General features: G+C 33.8%; 2 protein-coding genes across 2 annotated transcripts; both read right to left on the minus strand.

Moving 5' to 3' along the window:
* Positions 1-3,897: 3,897 nt before the first annotated feature.
* LOC108463966 (V-type proton ATPase subunit a3) lies at positions 3,898-12,575 on the minus strand. The gene is made up of 18 exons (XM_017763999.2): positions 12,168-12,575; positions 11,723-11,767; positions 11,129-11,251; positions 10,889-10,996; positions 10,324-10,434; positions 10,055-10,228; positions 8,812-8,949; positions 8,425-8,532; positions 8,143-8,250; positions 7,895-8,043; positions 7,108-7,261; positions 6,328-6,488; positions 6,024-6,230; positions 5,740-5,923; positions 5,566-5,649; positions 5,270-5,469; positions 4,605-4,664; positions 3,898-4,419 (listed from the first exon to the last, which is right to left on the minus strand). Exons 1-18 carry the CDS (start codon positions 12,312-12,314, stop codon positions 4,215-4,217), a joined length of 2,466 nt encoding a protein of 821 aa, XP_017619488.1. The 5' UTR covers positions 12,315-12,575; the 3' UTR covers positions 3,898-4,214.
* Positions 12,576-14,753: 2,178 nt separating this feature from the next.
* Positions 14,754-19,891, minus strand: LOC108464517 (DNA replication licensing factor MCM4). The gene is made up of 18 exons (XM_017764861.2): positions 19,741-19,891; positions 18,982-19,653; positions 18,758-18,886; positions 18,587-18,668; positions 18,236-18,368; positions 18,077-18,148; positions 17,869-17,991; positions 17,676-17,789; positions 17,393-17,605; positions 17,205-17,303; positions 16,726-16,886; positions 16,314-16,410; positions 16,068-16,229; positions 15,804-15,884; positions 15,643-15,721; positions 15,403-15,539; positions 15,260-15,313; positions 14,754-15,157 (listed from the first exon to the last, which is right to left on the minus strand). The coding sequence occupies exons 1-18, from the start codon at positions 19,775-19,777 to the stop codon at positions 15,083-15,085; spliced, it is 2,520 nt and encodes an 839-aa protein (XP_017620350.1). The 5' UTR covers positions 19,778-19,891; the 3' UTR covers positions 14,754-15,082.
* Positions 19,892-22,110: the final 2,219 nt, after the last annotated feature.

The following is a 22,110-nucleotide window of genomic DNA, read 5'->3' on the forward strand; positions in this document are numbered from 1 at the left end:
CGTTGTTGCATGTAAATATCTTCCTCAAGTTCTCCATGCAAAATGCGCTTTTACATCTAACCGCTCAAGCTCCAAATCATGCATGGCAACAATACCAAGCAAAGCTCGAATCGAACTATGCTTAACAACCGGAGAGAACACATCTGTGAAGTCCACTCGGAATTTGATGTAACCCTTTGCAACAAGCCTTGCTTTATATCCGGGTTCTTCAACTCCTGAGTCCCTTCTTTCTTTTAAACACCCATTTACAACGAACGACCTTTTTACCTTTAGGAAGTTTTACAAGATCCCATGTTTGCTTTTTGTGGAGTGATTCCATCTCCTCTTGCATAGCAAACATCCACTTTTCTCGAGTCTTCACACTAATCGCCTCGTAATAATTAAATGGCTCTTGATTCGCATCTATATCTTCACCACATTTAAAGCATAAGCAACTAGATCAACCTCGGCATACTTCTTTGGAGGTTTAATTTCTCTTCTTGTCCTATTTTTGGCGATAGAGTATTGCGGTGAAGAAGCAACTCTATTCTCAATTTTTGTCTTGGCTTGAGGAGTTGATTCGTATTAATCGATGCTCCACCGCTTTTGGTTTTCTTTATTGGAAGAGTCTTTAAGAGATAAGTTAGGTAGCATAGCGTTTCATCAAAAACAACATCTCTGCTAATCACAACTTTTCTATTTTCAGGACACCATAACTTATAGCCTTTTACACCAACTTTATAACCAAGAAAACGCATTTAATGGATCTCGGTTCCAATTTTCCATTATCAACATGAGCATACGCAGACACCCAAAAATCTTTAAATCGTAATAATTAGCGGGATTACGGACCATACCTCTTGTGGAGTCTTTTTCTCAATGGCAACGGATGGAGATCGGTTGATCAAAAACATGCGAGAGGTCGCTTCGCCCAAAATGACTTGTAAGTTGGCATTTGACAACATACATCGAACCTTCTCCATGATCGCTTCGTTCATTCGCTCGCAACGCCGCTTTGTTGTGGAGTATGACGAATCGTCAAGTGTCTCATGATCCTCCGACTTGCACAATCTATTAAACTCATCGAGCGTAACTCTAAGCCATTGTCATCAGACGGAGGTATTTTATCTGCTTTTCCGTCTGTTTTTCAATCATAATTTTCTAAGACTTAAATGTGGAAAACACATCACTTTTCGCTTCGGGAAGAACGCCCAAACTTTTACGGAAAAATCATCAATAAAGGTTAGCATATAATTAGCTCCACCTCTCGAAGGCACTCGACGGCCCCCACGATCGTAATGGATATACTCCAACGTTTCCTTCGTGTTATGGATTCCTCTAGTGAATCGAACTCTCTTTGCTTCCCAAAACACAAGTGCTCACAGAAATTCGGTTTGCAAATTCCTTGCCCATTAAGAAGTCCTCTTTGCTTAATTTCGCCATGCCATTCTCACTCATATGCCCTAGGCGATATGCCAAAGTTTAGTAATATCATCATCGACAAGGAAGAGGAAGCGGCAATTGCATCACCGATATGATAGAACCTCAGAAACATATAACTTGGCAATCTTTCTTTGCCCTTTCATCACAACAAGGGACCCTTTGAAATCTTTAAAACCCCACTTTCACCGTGTATCATGTGCACTTTTGAATCAAGAGTACTCAACGAAATTAAATTTCTTTTCAATTCGGAACATGCCGCACGTCACTAAGTGTTCGACAACTCCATCAAACATCTTAACTTTAATTGTTCCAACACCGCGATTTTACATGAAGCATTATTTCCCATCAAAACAACACCTTGAATCTTGTTTCATAAGTTGTAAACCAATCCGATTGGGACTCATGTGGAAGGTGCGACTGAATCAAGTATCCACTCCTCGCTTACTTTAGAATCATTGATGAAGCAACTAGAAGTTCACCATCGCCGTAGTCTTCTACAACATCGCCTTCACGGAATTTTCCGGTTGTTTTCCTTTTGATTCATGACCTCCTTTTAATCTTATTTTGTAGCTTATAGCACTCAGATTTAATGTGCCCTTTCTTCTTGCGAAGTTGCAAGTTTTACCTCTGTTTGAAGATTTCGATCTACCCTTAGATTTACCACGAGGATTCCGTTCTGTGTTCTACCACGATCATCATCAACATTAGGTCTTGTCTCCCACGAACAATGAGACCCTCTCCCGAGAGTTGGGTTTAACCACAAGATGCTTCATCTTATCATACGAGGTTAAAGAATCATAAACCTCATCAAGCGTGAGAGACTCGGCTATATAAAATCGTGTCTCTAAAGGTTGAATAAGACGGGCAACGAACAAAGTAGAATCAACCCTAGATCTTCCTTATCATCTTGAACCTCCATGGCCTCCAAGTTTGAGAGAATTTCTTTAAACACTGTTAAGTGTTCGTGTACGACGCACCTTCCTCCAAACGATGAGCATAAAGACGCCGCTTCATATGCAACTTGCTTGTTAGAGTTTTCGACATACATATTTCTAGCCTCTTCCATAATGCGTGGCGGTTTTCTCTTTCATCACATCCTGCAAAATTTCGTTGGACAAATGCGAGATGTAATTGTGTTAATGCCTTTCGATCCTTACGCTTCTTCTCTTCATCATTAATGTCGAAGGCATCTTATCTATCCTAGCAGGGCATCCTCTAGATCCATTTGTGCAAGAACCGCTTGCATCTTAATTTGCCACAACGCAAATCGGTGTTGCGATCCAACAATGAATTTCATACTTCAAAGACGCCATTACCGTGATCGAGATGAATAACCCTAAGCTCGATACCAATTTGTGAAAAATAAAATAGAATAAAATAAATAAAAATAAAGAACACATAAATTTTACGTGGAAACCCTTTCGGAAAAAAACCACGAGCAGAGGAGAAGAAAATTCACTATGTCGAAAAATTTTTACTCAAATACAAGAGGAATAGACTATGTCTATTTATAGGCTTGCAAAGCCATATTCTAGTAGGATTGAAACACCTTATCCTAATCAATATAAAATAGATGGAGTTTAATAAGGTTTAAAACCTTATTCTAAAATAAAATAAAAGAAGTCTAGTTCTATATGGATTTTACTTTTATTTTATTTTCCATCATATTTTATTTAAATAAGAATTTGGGTCACTTAATTCTAACAATTAATTTTAAAGGTTACAAGTACAATTAAAGTGCAAATAACATATAGATGGACTAACAAATGGAATAAAATGTAAAATCAAATAATTGGAAATAGATTAAAAGTTAGAACAATATAGACTAGAACTTACTAATTGAACTTCAATTCACAGGCAGGAACCGGAACAATATAGACTAAAACTGATCATGAACATGTATATAATTATGCATATGAGTCTTGAACTTAGGTATTCATGACCCCAAAGCTTATTTTTTGTCAAATTTTCCAAAATTTTATTGGCAGAGATAACATTTCATGTTAACTCTTGTAATAGAGATAAATCTCAAAATTATATATAAATTTTGATTCAATATACAAATTAATACATAAACTTTAGTGCAATTATACATATAAAACTTTGACTGTAATTCACATATATACATAAAATTTTAATTTTAATTCAATCATACACATTTGAATAAATAAATAAAATAATTTATTTTTATATGAAATAAATATAATTATTTGTGTACAATATAAACATGAAATAATATCATATTAATAATTATGTTGTTAATTTATGATAATTTGATTTGAGTATAAAATTACACATTAAAACCATAATTTATATATAATTTTAAAATTTATCTCTTGCTTTTGTTATATGACGATACTACATATCTTTTCAAATTTATCTATATTTTTTAAAAAATTCATATACTATATTTTCCATAAAATATAATTTCTCAAAAGACATGATGTCTAGTTGATACAACCAAAGCAACTAAAATTTCATAAAATTTAAATAGAAAAATAAATTAAATCAAGGATCATTTCATACAAAGCTGAATACCACATATAAATACCAGCCCAAGCAGTAGGCCATTTATTGCTTCCAATAACAAACTATTTATCAACTGGAGGGGTAAAGAAGCAGTGTGTCCTTAGGCGACTTTAATACAAGCCTCCTCAACTCCAACTATATAGGGTACATCTATATTCCCAATTTTCGTCATGTTTAAATGAAAAAATCAACATAACTTCTTACCTATCCACGCTCAAGTCCATTCAACATACATTCTTTTGTATTCGATTCGGTGCATCGCATCAATCATCCTCATCATCGAGTAATGCGAATGAAAATGGATAGAACTTGTAACCATCTCCCTCGTAGAATTTGTTCTGGAATTCAACCCAGTGAAGTCGCAAAGCATGTAGGAAAGCACTGAGGGTCTCCATAATTAGCAACACACCGACAGTTGCGAAAATAAAGACGATTATGCCGACAATGAGGATGATTATATTGTTATAGCTGCAGCAAGCAAAAATGGCAATATCATCATGTATATGCCTTTAGATCTATAGACTCGGAGAACACTTAGAATGTAAAAGAAGAAATGGATGGAATCATAAGAGCAATATGATATCATAAGATACAAAGTGCCTATATATGTATCTGGGTTGAATTCGTAAGCATGGAAAATGTGCAAGACATACCCCCAAGCAAGAAGAAGAACCTTCTCGTAGAACACAACTGACAACTCTGAGTGAGCAAGACTGCAAAAAGAATGAACAAACATGGTGCAGTTTGCAGTTAGGCTTTACTTAAATCAGACAACATTGATAAAATAAAATAAATATAAAAAAACATTTTTAGAACACACTAAACCTGTCAATCGAGCGTAATGGGTTAAGTTTTGATCTGGGTCACTTCAGTTTGGGTCAATTTTGACTCCAGGTCATTCAGGTTTGGGTCAATTTCGAGTTCAGAGCATTTAGGATTTGGGCCATTTCAAATTCAGGTTGTTCTGGGTTCAGGTATTTCATGTTTGAGGCTCGATTTTTTTGGGTTGCGTCATTACAAATCTGGATCATTCTAAGCTATGGTAACTTTAGGTTCACATCATTTCAGGTTTGGATTAACTTGGATTCGTGTCTGACGGATTTGGATTGTTGACTTCTATGGTAAACTCAGATTATGTCGGGTTTGGTTCCAATTGATCAAGTCAGATTTTCAGATTTGAATCAGAATTGACAAAACGAGACTCATCAAAAGGTAAGATCTTTTTGAAACTCAAAGCAGAAAGTAAAATTTAGAGACAGTGTTACTTCAAGCAAAACCAAGTGAAGCCTCAGCATCAATTAAGTTACTAATGACATACCTGAGGGCCCATAAACGAAGGTATGAAGCTGTATTTGAAACTGCACCAAGCACAAACTCTATGGTATGGATCAGTTGATGCACAAAGACTTCACTAAACTCAAATTCCTCATGGTCATGACCATGGGAATCATTATTTGCCACTGAAAGGAGAGTTTCATCTGTGCTTTCGAGTGGTGCGTAGGATTGGCCTTGGTGCCTCTGAGAAAAAAGTGCATATAATAAGTGATGGGACAAGGATGAAAATAAAACTTAAATTATGTTCAACAAGAAATCGAGAAAGTTGAGCATAAATACATTTTCGTGTTGTCTCTTTAGAAGAAAAGGCTTTGGTAATAGCATCCATGGCACAGAAACCAGGGCAAGCAATAACAGCACTTGCTGGAAAGAAATGCACAAGAATACCAAGTTAGATGAAAATCCCTCCAATGAATGATATTATTATTATTTTAAAAAAGTACGAGAAATAACCTGAGTTATCTTTTGGCCAGGAAAAAGCTGATTTTCACCCAGCTCATCAGTAGGACTCAGGAACATGTATATCAATATGTGGTACAAATCAGCTTGTGAACCAGTGCACCATTTCACAATGATAAGGAATGATAGATAGCCAAACAGACTGTTCAGAAATATCATCTGGGGAATAAATTGGAACCTGAGTAGCAAATGAGCAAAGACAAGCTTTCAGTTAGCAGTCACGTCAAAATCCCTAGAAAATGGAAAAGCTAAGATCTTGATTGGCATATCAGTCTTACCAGACGTTCAGACTATTACGAAAGAATATTGCATTGAAGTAACTCAAAATAATTCCAAGGTTCATCTGAGCCACCCCAAGAAGGATTGACATTTTCATCTTCAGAGAGTTCAGGAATGGCAGCTCACTACGGCTACCATGCCATGCAGGATCCACTCCAAAGGGGTAAGTGTCGCGAACCTTAATCAAACCAACAGTAGTCGCATCTCTGGATAAAAAGCAGTCAAAAAGCTGTTACAAAGGACTTATACCATAATAGGAGGTTTCTAAAACATTTGGTATCATCAGAAGTGTAAGTGAAATACCGGCAAGAGAGATCGCGGCAAGCATAAGCTGAGCGACCAAATAATTCAAAGGGCACAGAGAAGAATTCATTATAGACCAAACCAGTATAAATAGAGAAGAGTGACATCATCATAATCACATAACGACCACCAAAAGTCATTTCTGTGATATCTCCAAGCTTCTGCAGATTCCAAGAATTATAATTCACTTAGGTTCCACCCACAGAGACAATAGACCAATAAAGATAACAATCACAAACAGGGAAAACTAACAGGTCCTTCTATCTTGGAAGTAACCCTTCAAACCAAAAGCTCAGACAAGGCAAGGTCATGTTACCACAAATTCTATGATATGATGATGTTCACGGTACACATCAATGTGACCCTTACCAATCTCTGTTGTTAACAAAATAAAGCAAAAAAGTTCATGCAGTATAATGCCATGTTGTGTTTATTTACCATATTAGCAAATTTAAGATGAAATTAAGAGATGGTTAATGACATTTGTACCCCAACTAAATCGTATAGAAATCTTGTAGATTCAGCATTTAATCATTGATGAGACTGAGAAACATACAGAACTCTTACACCAACAAAACGTAAAACAAATCTCAAAGCAGAAGATTAAACTTGAAACTATTTTGTCCAAATTCAATGGGACAAAGGGCTTTCCAAGTCATTATCTTACGGAGGTACAATTAAAAATATATTTCTTCTTTCTATAACTTCAAGAAAAAACAGAATGGAGGAGTAAGTGCCCTCAATTTTTTTTCCTTTCTTTAATGTACCACAAGAGATTACCTGACTAGAAAGTTTCTTTTCCCGGACAATAAAATATAATGTTGCAAGTAATAAGCATATTCCATGCCCCCAATCACCAAACATGACAGCAAAAAGAAAAGGAAATGTAACAATAGTGTATACACCGGGATTTGCTTCTTGATACTTTGCCACCCTGCAATTAAATCAGCAAGGATATTAATGCAGAACATACAGACAAAACACATACTCCCAAAAAGGAAACCAGTGCAGGAGCCCTATTATAAGGTGAATTTACCAATAGGAAATAAAAACTGGATACATAACAAGAATATAACATGTACAATAGTACAAGTATAGGTCAAATAACACAGAAAAGAATACTGTTCACTCTCTTCTTCAGGAATGAAATAGGAAGAGCACTTATGCCATAATATCTATTTTCTGACGTATGCAGATAGGCAACCAATAATTTATTAATCAAGTCATTACTAGTACCTCCTTAATAAGAACAAGCTGTACTCTAAATCTTATCTCTTCCGAATATCATTGCATTGAATTACAGTGGAAAGCAACAGATAAAATGTAAGCTCCTAATTCCCTAGCTTAAAGGACATCAATGCTCATATTTAGCTTGGACAAGCATCCTATATATAAGCAAATAATAAAAGGCCAAATCAATATAAAGAAAATGCCTAAAAAGTGTATGTATAAGTCTATTAGGATAAACAGACACAGACTCAGCACATATGGGCATCATTTATGATGGATATCTGGTTTTCTTTTTGCTCTAAAACACAATATAAGTTCAGTCTTACTGTGAACTTACCCATAGGCATCAACAATTTCCTGAAAAGCAGAAGTAAATTTATTTGTGCGGAAGTAGGTAGGTGGTGATTCTCTTGTATGTAAAACCTGGAAAATGGCTCCAACTTGAGAGTTGGAATCAAATGCAGCCCTCTGCAGTGCCTCCTGAATCTGCACCATAAAATTGCAAACTTATACATAATTAATCTACTACATATATAAAAGAAACATCTATGGAAATGTAAAGCACAAGTGGCAGAAAGCTAATACCTGTTTTGTGGCAAAAACAGGACTCCATCCCTCAGCCACAAGACATTTCTTTGTTACGTCAAGGCTAAGCATGTTCAGAGTGTGATAGATTGATTTCTCTGTTTTCACCTTCAGGAATTAAAGAAAATATGGTTTACTCACTGAACTTAATCTCGACAATTTAGAACATCAGTCCTCAATGCATCTCATGTGCAAGAGGAAAATATAAGCATATGTTACATAATCTATAAAAAGCTGATAAAAGATGACCATCAAGTAACATTATTTAAAGTTCAAACAGACCTTAAGGTTCCATTGCTCAAACTGATCTCCAATAGTCCGCAATAGATTGTCCCGTTGAAGCAATCCAGCATCTATGGTGGTTTTTAGCTCTGAAATTCTTCCAGAAACCTGAAATGCAAAAAAGATTCGAGTTCCCATGATGCATCAAAATAATTGGAACAAGAGGGGAGGAGTGGATGTTCTTCGTCAAGAAGTAATATTGAAAGAGTGGTCTGTGGAAGAAAAGATTTAGGATACAGGCATATTCAGAAATTCTACTTAATACAGAACTGGACAGCCTGGGATGTCCTACAGGAACAAAAAAATTATACAAGCAAGCAGCAGTCTGCCAAACCATTAAGAAAATACAACAGAGTGATAGTTTAAATAAATAATAATAATCCATACCTCGGTAATCATGAGAGCTTGTTTGCCTAGGTCCTCAGCAAAAGGATAACGATTAGCACCAAAAGCTTCACATATCTTGAGAATTTTGTTTTTTGCCCTTTCTCCAGAGTAGAAAACCACAAATACATTTTTCTCCATCTGCACATTAACATTCAAATCAAATACAACAGAAAACTTGGTACAAGATTAGACAATGATATACTCTTCACAAGTCCATAATTCAGAATGCTAAGCTCACCTAAACAACACACATAAGCATGACCTGAGTGGATTACGCAATAAATCATACACCAAGAGTTGTATTGTTCTCATAAACTAGAAAATTAACTCAGCTTTAACATTTCCAGCTGATTCTTTGCTATTTGCATACATGCTCATATTAATGAACATGGAAACACATCTAGTGGTGTAGATAAAAAAAATACAAATGGAGTCATATTTCAACTTCTGTTTTGTTACACAATATTTTTATACATGTTTATTGAAGAAAACACTTCTATGTCAAATGCAAAAGTTCTTAGTTTAGAAAAATATAAAGGAAATAGTATCACATTACTTTATTTAGAAGCAAATCAATGGCATGAGATGTTAATTTATATCTGCATTGTGATCATCCATGAATTTTATGAGTCCAGCTGGGTTTCACTTCATTCTTACTAGGTTTAATATTATTTATCTTTTTCTTCTAAAAGATGAAGACAAATGACACATTAACATACAAGAGTAAAATTACAAGAATAATTAAATAAGTTTTAATATACATCAAGAAGAGAAACCAGTAAACAATCCAAACTAAAAAACCAACAATTGGATCAATCAGAAATTTATTAAAATTTTAGCTGGGTCTATATGAAAAATTACAATATACATATACACTATCACCCTATACTAAGATCAGTTCTTTCAGCATTGAGATTTCAGCATTGAGATAGTCTGTGGTTATGGTCATGAATAAAAGCAATAAATTCTTTGTTTGATACTGTTTCAGAACATAAAATCTAAGCTCTTCAAATAAATGGCACGTTGCCTGCACAAGAACTTTGTTCGATACTCTTTCACAACAAAAAGCCTAAGGTATTGAAATAAATAATTAATTGTCTAGACAACATGATAAAGACTTTGCACATTTGAGTAACATAAAAATATAAGAAACATTCTTTCATGTGCAGTGTGTGATATCCATCAGCATGTTGTGATGCAAATACTTCAAATATATCATTTGTGCCATAAAAATAATTTTCACCTTCTCTCCAGAAACAGGATCGGTGATGGGTTCCTCTGCAGGAACCTGCTTGAGGAACACATTACCCCTGGTTGCACGAAATAAAATCCTCTCAAATGCCATAGATTTTTCCCTAGGAACAAGACCAGTAATAAACCCCAATTTCACTTGCTTTGATAAATCTGTTGTGGTTTCCTACAAATAACAGGGAGATTTTTATAAGTGAAGGTATGACATTATAGATAGATAAGTAGACAGTAGAGGATACTGAAAGAAAGATGGTGCTATACTTGCTCACGCAATAAAGGAGTTTCTAGGGTTTGATCACCCATTTGCTGTGATTCCATTTCTCTCTGCTGAGCTGTAGCACTGCGTTGAGCAGAAGTAAAAAACTCACCAGCCTAAATAGAAAAACAAGTTAGCATTTTATGCAATAATTATAAAGCGTTACAAGCTGAAAGCAAATGAAACTTTAAAAAGAGATATCCACTTGATTGTAGAGATAGTGAAAATTATTTTGAGAAAAATACTTGATGTACAAATAAGAGTAAGTTAACATTCAACACCAGTAAGATATAACAAGAACATAATATAACATAAAAACTACAGAATCAAATTAACTTTTTATCTAAAGAGAATATGAAAAAACATTGTTTATAGACTATCCAATTAGTAGCTCAGTGTCTCAACTATGAATTGTTTTACTCATCCATACATATATAACCTTACTGCAAAAATTAGCAACTTCAATGACCACATGTGTGTTACTGTTTCTCAAGATGTAAAAACAATAGTAGTAACAAGGAAGTGATCCATCACCAAAGCCATCTGATTAGGGCAGCAAACAAAGCATACCTTTTGCAAAACAAGCTTATACTCAAGCAGCTCATTATAACCACGTTGCAATTTGTCACCATTTGCATTCATTTCAACCAGTTCCGCCTCAAGTTCTCCAAGTTTCACCTAAAACATAACAAAAAAAATTGATTTCAATTTAAAAAAAGAAAAAGAAAATTAAACATTCTACGTAATAGATGTCGTACCAAAAAATAAAATAAAACAAAACAAAACATTTCTAGATAATAGATGCTGTACCTCTAAGTCATCAAAACCAATATTAGTTTCTCCCAAAGATTTTGCTGAAGGGGAGAAGCCCGCTTTTAGCATTTGCTCCTTGAAAAAACGTAACTTGCGTGCCATCTCTCCGCATCTTTTAATCTTCATGAGAAAAAGATGTTAACAAACAATGACCAAAAATGCGATGGGGAGGTGGAGGAATTATGGGAACAAAATATAGCATGATAAACATTGTTTTTTCAAATAACTGTAGTACTTCGAATACAATAGAAAGGCAGTGGGATAAGATTCGCTGTCTCAAACAAACATCCATCATTTGAGATCCTAAAACATCAGTTGAACTCTTCTAGGACTTCCTTGAACACCAGCATATGCTATATAGTGCATGCAACACATCAAACTGACATTTTGGTTAGGTGATGCAGTAGATTTGGTTCAAGAGATCTAATATTATTTATTGCCAACATTTTTGAGCCAGTGAAACTTCTACTAGCATAAAATTCCCGACAGTGTAGCTCTTTAAAGTAGAAGCAAAAGAAAGAACGAGCAGCATCACAATGTGTTAATTGCGAATATATCAAACATACTACTGAAAAGCAGCAAAGAAAATACCTGAGCAGCATAAGTTCGCTGAAATGGACTCTTATCCGAATTGAGCTGCAAAATATCATAATTTTAAAAAAAAAAAAAAATCAGTCCTAAATCTCCACCGATTGATCCATCAAATCTTGAAAGAAAAGTCAAAATAAAACTATCTTCTCATGAAAATTTATTTAAAAGAAAGTAGAAAAAGAAAGAAATTGATGCATAAAACAAAAACCCTAGCAGTAGCAATCATTAAAAAATCCGATAAACCGATCTCAACCACAAAGAATTTCCAGCACATAGTTCAAGTCTAGGGCTGCCATGAACTAAAATAAAAGACTCAAGCACCGATAATCCGGTTCAATTCCGAAGTAGAACAAAGAGAGAGTACAGATTTCGATAGCAACTGAGCATCCATCAAAAGACAAAGCATGAAGAAGTGTCGGACAAGTAAAAAGACAAGTGTACAGACATCTTTGAATTGAATGAGACCGAGGTCGCCGAGGTAAGACACGGTGAGGTGAGCGGACTCCATGGGGATAATGAGCTGGACCAATTGCATCGCCTCCGAACGGAACAGATCCATCGGAGGGCAGCATCCTCCTCCACGGTCTCCCATCGAGTTCCAACTCCGTTAGATGACTGTTGATTTTTTTTCCGATCACACGAGAAAAAGCAGAGCGAGATGGATCTCTCGAGAGAGAGAGTAATTTTTGCTTTTGGATTTGGTTTGTGGAGTTCAAATAATTCAGCGCGTAGTAAAAGCCAAAGAAAAATACGGTCACGGGGAAAAAAAAATTAAGGAAACCGGGAGATGGCGTTTGTAGATTGTAGAGATTTCGTCCTCTACTTCCTTACTACCACAATCTTCCACGTAAGCCTTTTCCTTTTTTACCGTTCTAGTTGTCTTAAGATTCCTTTTCTTCTGTTTTTTTTTCTGTAAAAAGTTAATCCTAACATTTTACTGCCAGGTGATGGTTATTGGTTGAAACTTGAAATGGAAATAAATATATGATCATGCTAAAAAAATCCCTGTAAAAATTATCGTTGAAAATTAGAATGGGAATAAGTATATGGCCAGGCTAAAATAACCCTGTAAAAATAATTAAATTTTAATTAATTTTAAAATTGAAAACTGTAATTAATCTAGTAAATTAACTGAAAATAGTTGAGTTGGTTTTCTGAGTCACGAATACACCTGTTTATGGTCGGGTTATCCATCTAGACTCGAAGGTCTGCTCAAAGTTTGAGAGGGTTTGGGCAAAATACTAAACTCGAAAAATGAGTTTGGGTAAGAAAATTAGGCTCGTTTTATTTTTTTTTCAAGCGCATTTTTCGGACTTATATTTTTACTCAAATTTTTTACGTTTTAGATAAATCTTCGAGTTAGATGACCAAACCCATGAACGGGTCTAATTTCACCGCATGACACAATCCTGATGTGCCATGTGACGAAAATAACCCCATAATAGTTGTCTTTGCTCTTGAGTAGTCAAAGGACTTTATTAATTGAATTTTTTATGTTCAAAAACTCAATTAAGTACCAAAAATAATTATAGGGCTTGATTGATTTTCTTGAAAAAGCTTATGAACTTTAACCACCCTTTAGCCTTTTTAATAAATTATAATTTTCTGCATTTTTAATAAATTTCTAAACTTGTTATAATATTTCAATAGTTTTAAACTTAATCAAAAAGTAATTAAAATCAATTAAATCTTAATGAAATAATTAAAAATCAATTAAGCCATTAATAAATAATTAAAAAGTAAATAAAGCTCTCTATGTCAGACAATTTTTCACATGAAATACTATGTCAGCTACCATATCTATCATTTCCTCTATGTCTATTACTACTACATTATCATTCAATGGCTCATTAATGGTTCTAATGAAAAATTATATCTCAAGGACTTAATTAATTACAATTTTCAATCAAATAACTTAATTGATTTTTAATTACTTTAAGTGAGTTTTTTAATATTTAGACCTAAATATATTTGATGGTAGGGGTTCAAAAATCAGTTGTTTGTTTGGCTTTTATACATTGATTTAATTGATCAACTTTCAATAATAATAATCAATATTGTTTTTAATTGATTTATTTGAATCAATTTAATTTTAAGTTGATTAATTGATTTTTTTCTTGTTTGACATAAATTAAAAATAATATATATTTAACTTATACACAATATATTTAGAATAATTAAAAACATATATTAAACAGCTTAAATCCGATTTAATTTTGAATTTCAATAATCAACCCACTTCTCATTTTAACTAAGCCCTTAATCAATTTAATGAATATAATCGGTTTAAAAAAATAGAAAAGGTTGATTATAATGCTATTTAATGAGTTTTTTATAAAGAAATTATCTAAAATTTAAATATTTACAATTATGATTTTCAATTCATAGAAAGAACTTCTCATTCTTCAAAATTTTTTCATGAAAAATCTGATAATATTTGCAGAAATAATCACAATTATTCCATTTTCAAAAATTTGTCAATTCAAGCCAAGTTGGATGCAATTAGACCAGCAAAATTCAATAACAAAGCTTTTGGGATGAAGATAGTCTTGTATTGCGTAAAATGATTATTTTTATAAACCTCAATAAATTCAATTTTATCCACATCCAATATGATAAAACTAATTTAAATTCAAATATTAATTTGATCTCTAAACTCCTTATTAATCGCATTAAGAATAATTATTTAAATATTTCAAATTTTAACTTAAATCATCCTAATCGAAAAACCCAAAATGGATTTTTTATTTTAAGAGATCACAATTTAAAATTTAACCACTTCCCTCATTTATTTATCATATCAATATAATTTAAAATGGCACTTAAAGCATTTGGTAAATTTCTAGCTATCTAAAGTATTGTAAAGCTAGTACAGTTGAGCCATATACCATCTGCCTATGTTGAACCTAAAATTCTGGATTAGGTTTTCACCATATCGCGTACCCTCGAGAACAAACTTTTTTCTCATTCAATCTAATCCACTCATAAAAGCCTCTCTAGATGTACCCAATGAAAAGGAAATTAAACACCCTTTGCACTTAGTACCACTTAATTGTTATCGTTTAAAAACATTAAGTTAGACATCTTAAAAGAAGAGAGACATGGAAAAGAATAAGCTCTGGTATTACACTAGCAGCTGGTAAGGATATGATACATGTCACAATCAACTAATTAAATGACATACCTAACACTCAATTCTCTTCTTTAAGTCCACCACAGGCTAAGGGATACCTTAAGAGTAAATGTCTTTCGCAGAGGGTATCTCGGAAGTCACAAGGCAGCATTTCCAGTGGTTAGCACATTGGCTGGCTATTTCGTTCGACTTTGATAGTTTCGGTCTTTTTTGTAGCTTTCACATTTTCACATTCTCTTCACGCTGTCACCATGAAGTACAACAAATCCCTCACTGGCTAGAGTTGCAACTGCAGTTCTTAGCTGAATTGGCCAAATAAAGACAAATGACAAAAAAGGGTTTTTCATCAGTTTGATCATATTCATTTTTAATGGAGTGTGCAAGAAAGAGGCTTGGATTCTCACATCATGAAGGTGAATTTCAGTGCCAGAGTTTTGCTTCTTCATTTCATCCAGTAACTGCAGGATTAATCAAGCAATGTGACCAATAAGATAATTTTGGGGACTAAATGAAATCTTCCAACTTTAAATATACTGAACCAGCTTACCTCTAGCAATCGTATTGATGGTCCCCCAAGTTGCAGCTTATCCATTATTATGTTGCGTGTTGCTGATAACACACTCTCCCTCCTCATCCTTTCACTTGCAGAAACTCCAGTGGTGATAAGATCCATATCAATAGTTCCTTTAAAGAGAAAGGAACAAACGGAAAAAAAATGGAAGGATTCATTAGATTGTTCTTATGGGGAAAACGAATTCACAATAAAGAACAATGGCTGAAACATTACCTGTGGAGTGATCAGTTGCTGATTGCTGCATAGCAACTTCCAGAAGCCGGAATGCCTCAGTTACATCTCGCATTTCAACCTACAAACATCAGAATGGGTTGTCATTATTCTGTTCATAGTGAAATCAATTTAGATGTTAAGATAAATCTAAGCTGACTAACTGTTTCCGAGAATCGAATACGAGCCAAGGCTTCACTAAGGCGTATCAGACTCTCAATTTGCCTTGGTGTTGCTGTGATGACCTGTTGACATATCAAAACACAGAAGAAGGGTTGAAAAAAGTTAGCAAGCTGGTATGCCTTAGATCATGTACTTAATCCATAATAAATCAATTCAGGGTTGTATCTATCTAGCAATCAATGATTACACAGAAAAAATACTAACAAAGAAAAGAATGGGGGAGACAAAAAGTAAATGCATTTTACCTTTTTACTGCTGCCTGGGAAATTTCCTCTTTTCCTCATTTCGACATATCCTCGGGTTAGCTCTTCAGCAGCTTCATCAGATAATTTTGGGTGAATATTCTTGCGAGCATAGCTCACATATGCTGTTAATGTAGCAAGATCTATGACATCATGCTCAGCAATCTGCAAATAGAGGCAAGGGATTACATTGAAAAACCACAGGAAAAAGAAATCCTAAACATGGTAGAGCGTAAGAGTTCGCCAAACCTCTGTGTCCTCAAAATGTAAAGAAACAATATGCTTAGCTAAACGCCTATCTGTCTGCTCGTCAGCCTTGTCGAGAATCAAGTAGATTAAATCAAATCTGGGAAACAAATACCAAATAGATGGAATTGTAAAATGCATAATAATGGTCCTGTACTTTTCAAGCAATATCATATCAATTTCTAGACAGTGCCAATAAGCACCACAGACTATTAATATAGCACTTTCAATAACATTTGAAACTAGATATACCGTTTTAAGCATCTAAATTAAGAAACACAGGCAAGGCAATACTTATACAATAGCATTAAAAACCTTTAGCCCAGATAAAAATTAAATATGGTATAAAAGACCTCTAAACCTGCTAAACCATAAAGCTGCACAGCACTTGGTAGCTGGCAGGCATTATCTTTACCTGGACAGCAAGGTTGGAGGCAGGTGTATGTTGTCAATCACAGACAAACGCGGATTATAGCGTGAACCACTAGGATTTGCGCAAGCCAAGACTGAAGTCCTTGCATTAAGAGATGCAATTATACCAGCTTTTGCTATTGAAACAGTCTGTTGTTCCATTACCTGGAAAATTGAAGCCCAGTGAATCAACAGTTGTCAACTTTAATAGCAAGTATAAGAAGAAAACAAATGGCTAGAACATGGAAAGTGTTTAAGTCCTGAGTTTAAATATTTGACACCTCATTCTGGTGAAATACTACTCCCAAGAGAAGAAAGCACATAACAACTTAATAATGCAAAATTGAAGATAGCCTAATATTTAGAACTGCAAGACTTGGGATTTTAAGCACTCTTAGCATCTACAATTTTCTTATCTTCAGCATTGGAGCAATGCACATATCATGTCATAACAGGGAATAAGAAAGGCAAAGCATAACCGACCTCATGCAGCATGCTCCTTGCATTATCAGACATTTTATCAAATTCATCAATACAACAGATGCCTCTGTCACTCAGAACAAGGGCTCCACTCTCCAAAACCTGGAGATTATTCAAAATTAAATGAAAATCAATCATCAATTTCCAATATTCCAATTAATACCAAGGTAAACAAGAAAAGCATATCATACAGTTTCCCCTGTTTCAGGGTCCTTAGCAACATAAGCAGTCAATCCAACAGCAGAGCTCCCCCTTCCACTGGTATAAATGCCACGTGGAGCAAGCTTGTGTATGTATTGGAGTAGCTGGGACTTGCTGGTTCCAGGATCACCAACCAGAAGGATATTAACGTCACCACGGAAGCTAGCACCAGATAGCAATTTCAGAGCATTCCCGCCAAAAAGCTACAATGAAGGCAAATAACTAGCTATTAGTATCTGAGCAAATATGAATGTCTAATACGACAAACAATACCTGGCAAAGAAGACCTTTCTTAACATCATCCAGCTCCCAAATGTTTGGTGCCAATGACCTTGTTAATCTTTCATATATATCTGGTTGTTTGGATAACTCTTTTAACTCTTCCACCTGCAGTTCAAAAAAGGTCATGAGACAAGTAGCCAATATAACTGAATTTTGTGAGAGAAGGATAAGCTATCAATCAGACCTTGTCTTCATCAAACTGGACATCATCATCAACCCTTTGTGACCCCTTATCAACTTCCATAGGGTCCTCAGCCGTCATTCTTGACTTATCAGTTTTCTTGATGTGAAGGCAATCAATGTATGTCTGCAAGCAAAGGAAAATCAAAACAAAACTTTATTGAAATGCTTAGAGTTCTATAAATCTAATAAAAGCATTAGAGAACACGTGCCTTGAACAGTGATTTCACAGTTCTTTGTGTAGGCCCAACTCTGACACTCATAGCCCTGTAAATGCCAGTGACCTAGAGAAATATACAAGAACATTAAGCAAACAAATGAAACTGCCAGGCTACTTGCGATCACAGAACATGATCTGACAAGTGTCTAACCTCAACCCTGTCCCCAGGTTTTCCAGCATCCACCAGCTTATCATGCATCAACAAGCTCACTGTGTGTGGTGTCCCTCCTTCTGGAATCTCATCTGGTGTCTCCTGGAGCCTCACAATCTGCTTATCAGCAAACCTGATGTTTGGGAAATAGAACCAATTAACTTTGGTCTCATAATAACTCAAGTAAGCATAAAAGTTTGATGCCAAAGTAAGCATCAAGTTAAAATGAACTCAATTGTACTAAATACACCTATAAAACAATAAATTAAACATTTAATCAGGTCCTAACATTACTACAACTAAGCAAGTTCACTTACAGTAAAACCTACTGAAATTTAAACATGTAGTTACCTGCATCTATTATGAACCAATGCCATTGAGTTCTTGGCAAGACACTCTTGCTTCAAGCAGGAAGTAGGCTCACTAATTCGACCTTATAGCATCAAGGACAGCAAACAAATCCATTACCAACATTACTCCAAAAATCAAACTTGAAAAAAGAACATAACAAAAGACACTTACCTCTATCCACAACAACAGGCTCAGAATGGTACCCACAAACAATACACCTAAACACTGCTTCCCTAATCTCAGGAATTATCGAACTACATCGAATTACCATCCCCTTTAGTGACACCATCTTCTCAATATCTAAACCATTCAAACATATAAACCCCAAATCAATCCAACACACACGGAAAAACAAAAAAGAATAACCTAAGGGGAAAAAAAAAAAGAAAACTGACCAGATGGGTTGAGATTTCTCATGGAAGTAGAGCTCTTCAGATTATGAATCCGAACTTGAACGTGTTTATCAAACAAAGGATTAATCACACTAACAATGTCCATCAAAACGATGTCGAAAATGGCTAAAACCTCAAGGGGATACCTCATCATTTTGTTATACAGATCAGAGTCATAATTAAAAACATCATGAGCATCAACGTCAATCCACTCTCCTTCTACTTCAAGAACTCTATGTATCAACCTCGTAAACTTTCCTTCCCCGTAGATATCATTGCTTAATTCTTGGGGATCCCTGAAATGCTTGATGAACATCTGGATTGCATTTTTCACGTCTTGGACACTAATATTGGTACCCCAAACAAAGGTTGGGGTCGCCTCCTCCATATCCTCGCCCCCCTCGGAAGAGGGCATCGAGAAATCGTCGGTGGAGGATGGAGTGGCAGCGACAGCGGGAGATGGGGACGTGGCTGGGCCTGGGCGACGACCACGCCTGGTGGAACGAGCTGGGGTTGGGGTAGATGCCGAGTTGGCGAAACGAGAAGGGTTTGGAGGTGGAGTTGCGGCAGCGGATGAAGGAGTGGAGGCTTGACGGCGGCCACGCCGGCGACGATGAGCTGGGGAAGAGGTGTTAGCTATGGGGCTGGAGAAGGAATCATCAGGAGAGGAAGGACCTGAAAAGCAAAAAAAAAAAACTTAGATTCAAAAATAACTTCAAAACAAAAGAACCCTGTAAATTGCGAAGAGAGAACGAGAATTACCATTATTGAAATTAGCGGGAGAAGAATCGGAAGCCATGGCTACGAGAAAGAACAGAGGCAAAGATTAACGGAAAGATTTTTCTCTGATACTGAAGTGAGAAATGCAAACGGTACTGCCTCATTGATGGGGAAAAAGGGGATCTCATTAGGCGGGAAATCATCGATGATTTTCGCGCCATAATTGATGTGGGCTAATGAGCTTATATTTGGGCTCTCTTGTAAACATTCAAATTTTCGAGTCTTAGGGTACGGAAGCTGGACTTGATGGCCCGTTATTCACACACTGAATGAAATGGTTAGTAGTGCGCTCAATAGCTAATCAATCCTCGTACTCTTTAAACTTTTAAAATTTAGTCCCTTTGTTTAATTTAAAATTTAAATTAATACATGATATTTAAATATGTAAGATTTTGATATTTAAAGGATTGATTTAAAATTAATATTCAATTGATAGTACATATTCAGATTTAATTAAAATTAATTAATAATATTATCAATTATTTTTTTAATTAGATAAAATTTCAAATCTCAATGATTATAATTACTGAGAGCATTGAACGTAAAATATATATTGTATATTAATACAAATATAATTCATAAGTAAATAAATATGTATAATTATTAATTAGATTCAATAATCTAACTTCCTTATTGTGTTTTATTTCTTAATATATTCAATAAAAACAATAATTAAGAAGACTTAAAATATAAAAATCTTATCCCGTACGGATTGATGTGCCCAGTTTTACCCATAGAAAAGGAAAGATAATTATTTTGGCATAAACATTTATTTAACTCTCCAATTTTAAAAAAATCATTTTAGTCCTTTATTTAATTTTTCATCTCTTTTAACATTTTAACTTGTGTTGTTTGTCAATTCACTCCAAAATAGATAGAAAAGTTAATGTTTGCTAACTTTGCTAATGTGGCATATACGTATATTGCAACATGGACGTCATATTGGTAATTAATTAATTTTAAAAAAATTAAAATATAAAAAATATTTTTTACAAAATAAAAAATATTAAGAGTGTTTTAGAAATCTATTAAAATTATAAAAATATTTTTGTAATATTTTATTTTAAAAATTAATTAATTCCAAATATGATAGACACATGAATTGTCACCTAGATGTTAGCAAAGTTAATAAACATTATTCATAATAAAAAGAGTGCAAAGCGCAAAGATTTTGTTATTATTTTAGTTCAGTATATTTTTTTTTTGTTAAAGGTCTTAATGGGTTAGGTTGAGTTGGGTTTATACATGATATCAAAATATTTTCAATCTATTTGTTTTACTGAAAATAGTTTTTGGAAAATGATTTATATTTTTAGAAAAGTGAATATTTTATTGTGTTTAGATGAATCTATGTAAAATATTTTTTGTTGTTTGATGATTTCTTTAAAATATTCTATAAAAGTTGTTTTCGATGAAATAGACATACATTTGAGATTTTCTTATCTTTTCATTATTTAATTGAGTGTGTTTTATATCTATAAGTTTATATTTTACATTGTTTTTAGCATATATTACAAATATTTTGTTAGATTTAGGTTTATTACAATATTATTTTTAGTTACATGACTACCAAGTGAATATTTTTGTTTAAAATGTGACATCAACAAAATTGACAAAAAATTTAACGATGTCAACAATTGAACTTGATTTTCAAATCTAAAATGTCCGTAAATTTTGTGAAGAGTATATAGGCTTATGATATATTTTAACCTTTACACTACAAAATATTTATTATTAAAATATTAATATTAAATATTTTCAATAATATGTGAAGAATATTATTTAAAATTATTATTTTTAAATTTTATTATTAAAATATTAAATAATTTATTAAAATAATAAATTATATTATTTATAATAATAATTTATTATGTGACTAAATATAAATAATTAAATATATATGTTTAATAATATTGAAAATATACTATTTAAAAAATTTTAAAAATAAATTTTATTATCAATATAATATAATAGTATTAAGCTTGATTTAAGTTAAATTTTATATAAAAATAAAATTACCTATAAAAAGTTCTTTTCCGGAAATGACTTACGTTTTTCAAAATGATAAGTCATTTTGGCATATTTTACATTGACTTGTAACTCATTTTCCTTTGACCAAACTATTTTCTGTGAAACAAGAAAATACAAAAATTATTTTCTGTAAAGTCTTTTACATGTAAACAAACAAAACATTTATGTTTGTCTAAGTTTGGTCTGAAATATGAGTTTAAAATTTTATCCAAGCCCATCCATATTTGTAAATGGCTATCTCGAGCTCATTTTAGACCAGCCCATATTTTTTTAAAATATATTTATATTATTTTTAATTTAATATTTATTAATTTTATATAT

The sequence above is a fragment of the Gossypium arboreum genome, chromosome 13, assembly GCF_025698485.1.
Source record: "Gossypium arboreum isolate Shixiya-1 chromosome 13, ASM2569848v2, whole genome shotgun sequence".
NCBI lineage: Eukaryota > Viridiplantae > Streptophyta > Magnoliopsida > Malvales > Malvaceae > Gossypium > Gossypium arboreum.

Excerpts from the sequence above, each read along its gene's own strand:
- LOC108463966 (XM_017763999.2), bottom strand. The coding sequence starts at position 12,314 with ATGGGAGACCGTGGAGGAGGATGCTGCCCTCCGATGGATCTGTTCCGT. Across the intron at positions 11,252-11,722 it reads AGCGAACTTATGCTGCTCAG|ATTAAAAGATGCGGAGAGAT; the intron begins GTATTTTCTTTG and ends TTTCTCATGAAG. Across the intron at positions 6,489-7,107 it reads AAAAGAAACTTTCTAGTCAG|AAGCTTGGAGATATCACAGA; the intron begins GTAATCTCTTGT and ends TGGAATCTGCAG.
- LOC108464517 (XM_017764861.2), bottom strand. The coding sequence starts at position 19,777 with ATGGCTTCCGATTCTTCTCCCGCTAATTTCAATAATG. Across the intron at positions 16,411-16,725 it reads CCTCCAACCTTGCTGTCCAG|ATTTGATTTAATCTACTTGA; the intron begins GTAAAGATAATG and ends TTTGTTTCCCAG. Across the intron at positions 16,230-16,313 it reads TACATTTTGAGGACACAGAG|ATTGCTGAGCATGATGTCAT; the intron begins GTTTGGCGAACT and ends CTCTATTTGCAG.